Raw genomic sequence first — 12,401 nt, 5'->3', positions numbered from 1 at the left:
TTTCATGCAAACTATTTAACAGCTTGACGTGGGAGATGCGGGTGCCGACAACAACTATGGTTCTATGAAACACCAACAACAACTATTGTTGGAATATGGCGGAGGGAAAGCACGTACCAGAAGATATTGTCGTCGACATCCTTTCCAGATTGCCCGTCAAATCCCTGATCCGATTCCGACGTGTTTCAAAACGGTGGCGCTCAATAGTCTCCGATCCACAGTTTGCCAAGTTGCAGTTTCAGAACACAACTCAGGGTCGTCGAAGGCTCGTCTACCTCCTCGACGACTCTAACATCGAAACCCTAGATTTGGAGCCGCCGTCGCGGTGGTGGGCTTCGATCAGAAAGCTCACCTGTCCATTCGAGCATGAAGATCAGAAGCGTCATCGTGTTATGGTCGTCGGCTCTTGCAATGGTTTGGTTTGTTTATCAACTCGTATTTGCTCGTTGGCTTCTATGACTTCTATCTACATTTGGAACCCTTCGACTGGATTCTCGCTTAAGCTACCAGATCCAGGTTTTCCCGATTATATCAACCGTATGAGCATGTACTGTGGTTTCGGCTATTTGCCGGCCACCGGTGACTACAAGGCTCTGGTGGCCGCATATAATGACGACCAGTGGGGCACCCTGCAGGTAAGGGTTTTCTCAACAAGGGCTGGCATTTGGAAACAGATTGAATCACCCTTCAGGCCCTCCTCCTACCCCGTCCGTAAATATATAACTGATGATGCGGCCACTGTTTTAGGTGTGACATTTCATTGGATAATAGATTATTTTTCGCAAAGATCAGTGATCCATGCTTTTGATTTGGTGAAGGAAGAGTTCCGGGAAATGAACGGTTTCCATCTTCTTCAAACTTTGGATTGCTTTGGAGGATGCCTGTATGGGTTTTGTAAAGGTCTCTACGATTCTTCTCTTTGTATTGAGTTATGGGTCATGAGAGAATATTGGGTGAGTGACTCTTGGACTAAACTCTATAGAATAGTGTTGTCGGATCAGGTTGATCCCGGGATGCTGGTCTATCCATACTTGGCTACCGAAACTAGTACAGTTGTGGCTCAGATAACTCCAGAGCACAAGAAAATGGAAATTGTAAGGATAGAACATGAAGAAGACGATCCACTTGTTACAGATAGGCTTCGGAGGAGATATCATATGCCTAGTATGATCGTATACGAAGAGAGTCTACTACGGATTCCTGATAACCATGCTGTGATGAAAGAATACAAGGTGAAAAAACCAACAGATGCTCCCGCAAATAAGCAGAAATCAAAAGAAATAATCTGCCTTGCTCTATTCAACTACTTCTTGTTAAATATCCTCATATCCTCATTCTCACTCTAGATTATTCCTTTCATCAGTTAATTACAATGTACCGAAGCAATAGTTTGAAGTCTAAAGATGTTGATTGATATAAGGTTAATTGTTTGTGTATGAACGTAAGAGCTGTCTCTAGTTATAAGTTTAAATTAAACTGAACATATATATCCCATAATGGTGTCAGCGAGCAAGGAGATGGCGGTTAATTGCTTTGCCAACATTTGTGGATGGCATTTTTTTTTTGGTCAATGGGATGGCATTTGAGGATGGCCAATATTCTCTTGCGTTATTTCTCACTCGTTTTATTCGTTCATCAGTTATATTTCGTCGCAGATTTTACTGGCATTTGGCAGTGTTGAAGCGGAATCTCGATTGGAGAATCAATATCAGCTTTCGATAGAGGAATAGTGTGTAAACTAAGGTAAATAGATAATTATGAGAAGTTGAGAACTGTCTACCCATCTTTCTCTAAGTTAAAAGAAATCCTAACTATGCGAGTCCCCACCTCCTCAATATCAACACTCTTCGTGCTAACCCTAGTATGGCTATCTTATGGCCACCATTCTTGTTTATGAGTAGAGTTTCGTCCTCTCTCTCCATCTATTTAGTATCAACATATCCTTCACCTCTAGGGTTGCGAGACTGCAAGTAATACTATTTTGAGTTGTCGTGCTTCAAAATGGTGTGATGATTGGGATCCTAGTTTGCTTGATGGTGGTGGTAGTCGTGGGATCAAATTGAACAACACCACCACATGTCCTAACAACAATATTTGTTTTAGGCAGTATTCTGATATTCTCAGGCATGATAGATATTGAATTACATGAAGAAAAGAATCCATAATTCTTGCAAGTTTGCTTCACCGTTGGTGATGGGTGTTGCGTGTTTGCAGTTGGGGTTGACGGCGGCCAAGCTACAATTTTTGCCTAGGGTTTCACAAGATAGGTTTTGGGTTTGGGCTTTGGAGCCTGGGTCTAAACCTAATATTATTATTTTATATTTTAGTATGTTGTCTATTGCTATACTTGCATTATTCGTAGAATACGCGAATTTTTCTTTTTATTTTGAGCTTATTACCAAAGAATAGTTCTCTGCTGCATGCTAGATTTGAGTTTCGACTCATAACCTCTTGTATGTTGCTTTTGTCACAACGAAGGCGTATGTACTGGCTATTCAGGCCTCAGATAAATTATGCCATTAAACTTATTAGTTTTGCTGTATAAAAAAAAAGGTATCTATGAGAATTATAGTTTGTTCCCGCGCGTTGCAGAGGGATTCTTATCTAGTGGCATGATCGCGGGCGTTGGCCATAAAAAATCCTAATCTAGCAACGAGATAACTGTTTTTCCAAGAGAAAGCAATCAAAGATACGATATAATGTTTAAAGTTCAAACCATGAATTGTCAGAGGTTTGAAAAATTTCAATCATAGAACAAACCAAAAGATAATACATAAGGTTCATGCAAAAAATTGTAATACAACTAAATATAGGCAAGGAAAGAATGGATCCAACCATTGTTTCAAAATAATGAAAATATGCATGAATTATACAATATATGGTTCGAAAATGAAGATCCACTCATTTGCGTTTCTTCGGGTAGCTATTGGCTCATCTATAAATCAAAAGGAAGTATTAAAAAAGATAAAATCGATCGTCTGATAACTTCATAATCTATAAGCAACAACTATTGCTACAATTGCAAACATTTCTTTTCCTCATCAATTGGTTCATTTGAGAAAGGATGTGCTATAAGCCTATAACTAAACAAAATTTAGATTTTCGCACTATTAAATAAACAAAAACACATGTAAAGATAACATGCAGATATAACAACTTATACTCCACAAATTTATATTTTAGTTTCACATGCAATGGTCTATATATCGCTTATCGGGATCGTATTAGTCAATGAGTAAAAAGATATATCGGGGATACATGGATATATCAATATGCTTCGGATTTATCGGATTTACTTATATTCAATAAAAAAATATATTATATACATAAACTTATATTTTAAACGGTACCAAATAAGCTAAGGAACAATATCAAATAAACTAAAGGAAAAATTAATTTATTTTTTTGACAATTAAAACACATGAACGACATCAAATAATTAAAAAAGAAGGTTGTAGTACTCCGAAACTTAGCATTTTACTATTGAACACTCTAAGGTTATATTAACTTAGAATTCAATTCAATTTTTCCTAATATTTCTCTTTAGAAACTAATGACGCAAATACTTTGTAATCGAGTTTTCTTTCATACATTATATTAGTATTAGATATTGCAAACATATTTATAAACCTTATGAAAATAATACACTAAATTCTTTTTTAATAGAATAATACATATATATGTGTTTGATATGTCTATATATATATGTGTGTGTCTGTTTTAATTTTGGCACACTTTTTGGTCAACTTTTTTCACCATAAGTGATTCAATATTTATGTATGTTATTCAAGATCATCTCTACAAAATTTCATCAAATTCGGACATCGGTAAGGTATTAAAATTAGATTAAATCAATGAATGAATTAAAACTGTTCAACATGAACCGTTCGTGTAAATCTCAATTTTAAAAACACGAACAATTGTCGAATTAGGTGAAACTTTGTAGAGATTATCTTGAATAACATACCTAAATATTAAATTACTTATGGTGAACAAATATGACTGAAAAATGTGCCAAAATTGAAACTTCACTCTGTAATTTCAGAGTGAAACTTCACTATGGATATGAACTATATATATAATGGCACACACACACACACATATATATATATATATATAACTCACATGCCATTATGTTTATATTTTGATGTGACAAATTAAGTGAACTTGATTAGTGATGAGCCTTTTGACTTTGTTATGAATATTTTTATTTTACCTTTGTGGGTGGCAAAATTACTTACCTTTACTACACCACTTCATCTACCTTTGTTAGGTGCTTGTAACTTATAGTGCCTTGATTCATAATCCCATTTTGATTATCTTAGGGTTAATTAGTGGGTTAGTGCAAAACAAAATTATAACTAATTCGCAATTTGGGGTAACTATTAATAGCATTAACACCCTATTATCAAAACTTCCATTTATTTATGATTTTGCTTGATTATTTATCAATTTTTGTGTTCGGCCTATAAATACTTGTGAACTACCTCAAAGATTATTCACACCTCAAAATCAGAAATCATGTAAACCTATAGCTCCCTTAGTTGATAGAAAACTCAACCAATGCTCCTTAGACCAAAACTCTAGCCTTCATTCTTTCTTCCTTAAGAAGTTCATTCTTTATTAAAGCAATCAAACCTTGGATCCACATCAAAACCTTTATTTCATTTTAAAACTTCAAGTGTAACTACATTTTACATCCTTCTAATCTTTTGCCTTTTTAGATTTATCAAATTGTGTAACTAAGGACAAAACGGAAAAGACCATGTTTAGGTAAAAGATGTATTTTCGTATGTCTTAAAATTTGATTTTTTCCAATGTAATAATAGAGTTAAATTCTTCTTTAAAAATGATTCATTTTAGGCTTTTGAATCACTAAAAAATTTTAAAAATGAGTTATGGATATACAAAGTTAGAGCTAATAAACTCACTGAAAATCTCATATTGCACTCATAGATTATAAAATTCATATCTCACTCATTTCTTAACCATTTTCCACAAAATTTATATCAAATTAAAGTTTAAGACCTCTACTTTTAATGTAAAGTTTCAGAAGAAATGGTTATTGCTTATTTACTTTATTGCACATTTACTTTCAAATTTATTAACTTGCTTATTTCTTGCACATATAATTTGAGTTATTGATAAATACTTACACTTTGGTTTAAGCTTATATATATATATATTAGTATTTAAGTATTTGTCTTATTTACTAAATTTTATGATACTTTATTGACGTTATTGAGTTGAAGATGTGAACCCGGGTGATTAGTACTACCCCGTGCTTAAGTGAATTACCGGTGTTGTACTTTTTGAGTTAGCCTTGAGCTCTAGTCCCTACAGATAGTGCACTATTATACTCATAGGATAATTGACCTTGGGTATACATACTTTAGTGTTGATCTTGGTATGCTGAGGTTTATCCATGTTTGATTATCATGTGATTTATGATTGATTATCAATTTCTTTGAAAATTCACACAATTCGTTGAATATATCAATGCTTATATGTTTTGGGTAAAAGTGAACCCTAACATGTGACTTTATGATTGAACACTAGTTTTCTTGAAAATTCACATAATTGATTGAGAATATCGATTCTTATATATATATATATGTGTGTGTGTGTGTGTGTGTGTGTGTGTGTGTAAATGCATAAGTAAGAATTCGTGTAAACAAATTATTAAACATGGTTCTTAGTGCATTTTACTTAGTAATTCACATTTGAATATCTCATTATCCAAATTATTATAAGAATGTAATCTGTATTTACTGGGTCTATGTTACTCATGATGTTATACAATCTTATTTTCAGGTAATGAGTAGATGCTTGGGGAACAGATGAACATACTAAATAAAATAATAGTTTTTCTTCAGTTATTATTTCAAGAAAATAAATGCGAGAGCTCTTGCAACTTCTCTAAATTCCAGTATTCTAAAATTGCGGTATTGTAAAATATTATTTGGTGTTGTAACATAACTCTGATTTTATTTCCTAATAAAATTATTATTCAGTCATATATTTATGTCAATTTTATTGAGAAAATTTTACTTTTTTTACGGTCACACCTCTAAGTTCGGGAACAATATTTACATATAATAGTAGTCTCGGGTTTAGGGGCGTAACAAAGGTGTATACGAATGATTAGTTAGGCTTGTAATTAATCATATGTACGAAAATAATAATAATAAAAAATTACAATATATATAAGGTTTTTCCCGTAAGGAGGTCCTTATTTAAGCTTATGGTACGGATTTTCTTTTTTGATCAACTTTTCGATTGAGTTTTCACATCTCCACCGTCCAATATCTAGGTAATAATCTATAGATCATCTCCACAATATTTTAGTCATTTTATGGAGACCATAACCATTAAGGTACCCATAACTTTGATTTTCTACTCAAAATATGAACGGTCAGGTTCGGTAAATTCAATACATCCATTGTTTTTTACTAGTTCAATACCTTAACAATCATAGAATCGACTGAAATTTTGTGGAGATGATATGTTGGCATAGGCTTATGCCTAGCCATAATCAGCAGTGAGATCAGCATAGTTACACCCAAGTGAAACCCAAACTCCCAACACCAGCGTGGAGCCCACCACGCCAACTACGCAATAGGCCGAAGCGCGCTTTTAACTTGTATAGATAAATGTTGTCCTCGCTGCATCTACTTTAATATTGTCAACTCCTAAAAGAGTACTTACTCAAAGTCTTGACATTTTTTGCTCGTCTCGTGTTCTGGCTTTTCTTTCACTATTGATGTGGTGTCATATATTTGTACCAATTTATGTGTTTTCGAGGCTTCTACAGAGTTAAGTCATTTATACTTATAGTTTCAGAATCTATAAATCCACTTATGTCAGCTTTAAGATGTGTAGGCCTCATGGCGCATCCAAATATTCTAGAAACATATTTGTTATATAGATGCAATATCTCTTGTAGTTTTACTTAATGCTCATATTGTAGGAACTGAATTATCTTCGTTTCTTTTTTCTAAAAGCACACAACTCTGATAAGTATTTTACTGTTCTGCAGATGTGAAACAATCCTTCAGCCTGGCTTCAACTGCACTATTCGAATTGAAAAGAATAGAGCAAAGGCACGGCGGAGAAGTAAGAAGCTCGCTAACTTCACTTTCACTCGGAACAATGTACTGTATACATGTCACTTATGTTCTGAACAGAATGTGAAGAGAGGGACTTCACGCTGACCTATGAAAGGCATATGCCTTCCAAAGATAAAAAAAAAGCTTCAGATTTGAAACCTACTAAATCCATTTCTCAGACGTTTGTCACCCCAAAGAAGGGCATTGCAGGTGACAAAAATGTAGGTAAATTGAAAACCACAACTCCAACTGTGGATACAGAGGTTTCTACTGTGGATAAGTTCACCACTTCTTCAACATTAGAAGAAGAGATTCCTATTTTGGACAGTCCCACAACTCCAATGATGAAGCCAGTAATGACTCTGTTAGACTCTGTAGAAATATATTTCCTTGTAAAACTGTTTACAATATACAAGCTATATATAGCTGTGATTGAAACCTATTATAGAAGGATATAAACAGCAGTAATTACATAGAATCAAGGCAAAGAATCAATAACAATCAATCACACAATTAGTGTTGATATGATAGAGGAAATCACTCTCATGATTTGAGCAGAGAGGAAGAGGTGGAGCTGATCTCGCTAATACCCCCCCCGGCAACTGGACGGCCTTGGCTGGACAAGTTTGAGACAGAGAAGATGATGGCGCGGTTTGTGAAGGGGTTTGGTGAGGAGATCGGTTGGCTGATCAGTAGAAGGAATGAAACAAACACGATGGCTACCAAGTGCCACTTTCTCACGTACAAAATGATAATCGAGCTCAATGTGTTTAGTGCGGGCATGAAACACAGGATTAGAAGCCATATATATGGCACTTAGGTTGTCACAATGCAGCAAGACTGGAGATTGAATACATACACCAAGTTCATAAAGCAAGTAGCCTAACCATGATGTTTCAGCAGAAGCATGAGCAAGGGCTCGGTATTCTGCTTCGGCACTTGAGCGAGCCACTGTAGGCTGACGTTTGGAGCACCATGAAATGAGATTGGTGCCAAAGTAGACAAGATAGCCTGTGGTGGATCGGCGAGAGTCTGGACAGCCGGCCCAATCAGCATCAGAATAGGCAGAGAGAGACACAGGGCAGTGTTGTGGCCGAAATGAAAGACCATGGTCAATGGTGCCTTTGACATATCTCAGAATCCGCTTGGCAGCTATGAGATGCATAGTACGAGGGTTACTCATGAATTGGGCAACAGAATTTACTGCATAAAAGATGTCGGGACGAGTGATGGTGAGATACTGGAGGGAACCAACAAGCTCACGGTATACGGTAGGATTTGGGAGGAGGTCTCCTTCAGTGGCAGAGAGCAGAGGCTTGGCGGTCATTGGAGTGCTGACAGGTTGACAATGAAGGAGGTCATGTTTCTGTAAGAGATCATGGGCATACTTCAATTAATCAACGTGAAGAACATGACCAAAGTAAGAGACTTGTAACCCTAAAAAATAATGGAGTGGACCTAAATCCTTAATATCAAAACCACGACTAAGAGCACCGATAAAACTGTTAACAATCTTAGCATCACTTCAAGTTAGCACAATATCGTCCACATAGAGAAGTAAGTAGATGATGTGAGCCCCGTACTGAAAAACAAAAAGAGAGTGATCTGCCTTACATTGATAGAATCCAGCTGTCACAAGAAAAGAACTAATGCGATTAAACCACGCCCGAGGGGCTTGCTTCAAACTGTAGAGAGACTTGTGGAGCTTGCAGACATAATGTGGGTGATCTTGATCAACAAAACTAGGAGGCTGAGTCATGTAAACCTCTTCAGTTAAGAACCCATGGAGAAAGGCGTTTTTGACATCGAGCTGACGAAGGGACCAGCCACGGGATACAACAATAGCAAGAACGCTTCTGATGGTGGCCGGCTTGATGACAGGACTGAAGGTCTCATCATAATCAATGCCCTGTCGTTGATGGAACCCTTTGGCTATAAGACGAGCTTTGTAACGATCCACGGAGCCATCCATATTACGTTTGATACGGAAAACCCACTTACAACCAACCGGTTTCTGGGAGGCTGATGGGGGAACAAGAGACCAAGTTTGATTTTTTAGGAGAGCGTTGACCTCTTCAACCATCGCTGAACGCCATTCCCTAGACTTTGAGGCCTGAGAATAACAAGTTGGCTCCATATCACTCATAACAGTAAGAAGTCCATGTGGAATTGGATACCGGATTGTGCCATCGGATCGTTGTCTCGTTTTCGTGATCCCATTGCGCAATCGGGTATTCATAAAGGGAGGAAGGTCAGCAGGGGCCGGTGCTGGAGTGGCAGGGGCCGGCGCTGGGGGAGAGGCAGGGGCTTGCGTGGCGGGTGAGGCAGGGGCCTGCGTGGGTGCGGCAGAAGCCGGCACGAGACTGAGATCAGACTGGACGTCCGAATTGGGGATGTGCGGTGGTGGTTGTGGTGGGCGGTGGCTGTAAAAGTGAAGGATAGGGGGACGAGGTGGTGGGGGTGGCGGAGTAGGGAGAGGACTGGAGTTGGTGGTAGTCGTCGGGGGAGAAGGTTCTGGCGGATGTGGGAGAGAGGGAGATGTGGTTTCTGATGTAGGCTGTGAGATTGGTGGGTTTTGGGATTGGGCCGTAGGTATAGTGGTAGTGATGTGAATAACTTCAAGTGGGCCTTGAAGTGGTACCTGCAAGAATTTATAAGGAAAATGACTTTCGTTAAAGACAACATGACGAGAGACATAGACACGACCAGAGGAAGGATCAAGGCAACGATAACCTTTATGTTGGGGGCTATACCCAACGAAGACACACTCAATACTAGGACTTGACAATTTATTGGAGATATAAGCACCAAGATGTGGAAAACAGGCACAACCGAAGACACGAAGAGACGAATATGAGGGAGGACGTTGATGAAGACGGAAGTGCGGTGTGTCCCAATCTAGAGTTGGTGTAGGGAGGAGATTGATTAAGTAGACAGCGGTTATAGCTGCCTCAACCCAAAGAGGTTGGGGAGCATTAGAAGTAACTAGAAGAGTACGAATTACAGAAGCAATGTGACGATGTTTCCACTCAGCAATGCCATTTTGTTGGGGAGTGTGGGGGCAAGAGAACCGTTGTTGGATACCCATAGTACAACAGAAATGAGAAAAAGGCTTTATTAACGTATTCCGTCCCATTGTCACTTTGAAGGAATTTGACCGAGCCCTGAAAAATATTTTTAATCAAAGCTACAAGAGTTTGAAATGCGTGAGTACTTCATTTTTGCGACGTATTGGATAAAGCCAAGTATAACGAGAATACTCATCAGTAAAAAGGACATAATATTTGAATCCACTTATTGAAGGAACATGAGCCATCCAAACATCACTGTGGATGATTTGAAATGGAGATGAGGCAAATTCTTTATTGGAAGGAAAGGACAATTGATGTGACTTACTAAGCGCACATTCATTACAAAAGGAAGTAAAAGAAGATTGAGAACCAAGAGAAGACGCAAGACGACTCAAAACCGGAGATGATGGGTGACCAAGACGATTGTGCCATAATGACGATGACAAGGTGGCAAGAGCTTGAGGAGCGGGAGAAGATGAGGACGAGAGTGGAAGAGGATAAAGACCATCTTTACATGGGCCCTGAAACAAGAGGCGACCGTAGCGTAAGCAATAAATCTGATAAAAATCAGGTGCAAAGAGGAAAAAGACAAGATTATCTTGTGTGAAACGAGCTACAGAAAGAAGATTTTTACGAATATTTGGAATTTGAAAGACATTACAAAGAGAGAATTGAGAATCTCCTATAGAAAGAGGAAGGTTACCGGTATGGGAAACGGGCATAGAGTCACCGTTACCCATAAAAACATTATGTGGGCCCCCATAAGCTTGTGGATTGTTCACCGGTAGTGATGTCATGTGGTGAGTTGCTCCAGTGTCTGGGTACCAAAAGCGATCGCTAGGTTGAGCAAAATGAGCACCAGCAAAGGGACGGATCGTATTGGGACCAGAAAAACGATGTGGACATTGTGTAGGCCCATGAAGGGAGGACATACATGTAGGACACCATTGTTGCTGAACAGGAGCGGGCCAGGGATACCGGGTTGATAAATAGGCCGGAATTGGTGTTGTTGTTGGGCCCATGCTGGAGTAGACAAGCCCATATAAGGCTGAAAGGATTGAGGTTGCTGAGAAAAACCATTATGCCGAGATTTGTAGTGCCCAGAGTTCTTCCGATTTTTGCCATTGGTCCAACCATTCCCTCCTTGACCCTGACGACGGCCAGATTGCCCGGGATTAGAGCCGCTGCCATGGGTGATTTGGCCGGAATTAGAGCCGCCTCCATGATGAAACAGAGCAGTGGCTGTCGGGGTGGAAGACAGCGTGTTGTTTTGCGCGTCAAAGGCCAAGATCCGAGCCCGAAGTTCAGTGAAGGACGGAAGGGGTGGGTGTTGGGTGAGAGCAGTCCTGAGCATCATATAATCAGATCCAAGACCATGAAGGGTAGCAATGACTAAGTCACCATCGGAGACTGGTTGATTGATGGAAGCAAGGGAATCGGCAATGAATTTGGCATGTTGTAGGTAATCATCAATGGATTGGGTACCCTTTTGGAGGTCAAATAACTGGAGCTTGAGGCTGCTTGCACTAGCAAGAGAGGCTTGAGAAAAATGGCAAGCAAGACAATCCCAAATGCCTTTGGAAGTTTTGATCCCAACAACAAGTTGAGCGACAGGTTCGGAAAGAGAGGCCGTGAGAAGACTCCTAATGGACTGATCAACAAGGAACCATGCTTTGTGTTTGGGATTGGGGGCAGTGGTCGCAGCTGTGTCACCTGAAGCAGCGACATCGATGGTGGGAGAAGGAGCGGGAATGGAGCCGTCTATATAGCCCCAAAGATCAGTGCCATTGAGATAGGATTCAATTGGTTGAAGCCAGATGAGATAATTGGTTTTTGTGAGTTTGGGAAATTGGGAGGTGTTGGGGACGATGGAATTGGAGGAAGAGGAAGCCATGATGACAAAGAAGAAGGACAGATAAGGAACTTTTAGGCTCATACCATGTAGAAATATATTTCATTGTAAAACTGTTTACAATATACAAGCTATATATAGCTGTGATTGAAACCTATTATAGAAGGATATAAACAACAGTAATTACATAGAATCAAGGCAAAAAATCAATAACAATCAATCACACAATTAGTGTTGATATGATAGAGGAAATCACTCTCATGATTTGAGCAGAGAGGAAGAGGTGGAGCTGATCTCGCTAATAGACTCAAAGAGAAAAAGGACAAACAAATCGGCCTCCAAGAAACGAGTTGAACCCGAAAACAGTCA

General features: G+C 38.8%; 1 protein-coding gene across 1 annotated transcript; it reads left to right on the top strand.

The window, feature by feature from the left end:
• Positions 1-94: 94 nt before the first annotated feature.
• On the top strand, positions 95-1,346 carry LOC126795420 (F-box/kelch-repeat protein At3g23880-like). The gene has a single exon (XM_050522260.1). It carries the CDS (start codon positions 96-98, stop codon positions 1,344-1,346), a length of 1,251 nt encoding a protein of 416 aa, XP_050378217.1. The 5' UTR covers position 95.
• Positions 1,347-12,401: the final 11,055 nt, after the last annotated feature.

The sequence above is a fragment of the Argentina anserina genome, chromosome 5, assembly GCF_933775445.1.
Source record: "Argentina anserina chromosome 5, drPotAnse1.1, whole genome shotgun sequence".
NCBI classification, from domain to species: Eukaryota; Viridiplantae; Streptophyta; class Magnoliopsida; order Rosales; family Rosaceae; genus Argentina; species Argentina anserina.
The sequence above is the reverse complement of the archived record's forward strand: the minus strand, read 5'-3'. Positions and strand labels throughout refer to the sequence as shown.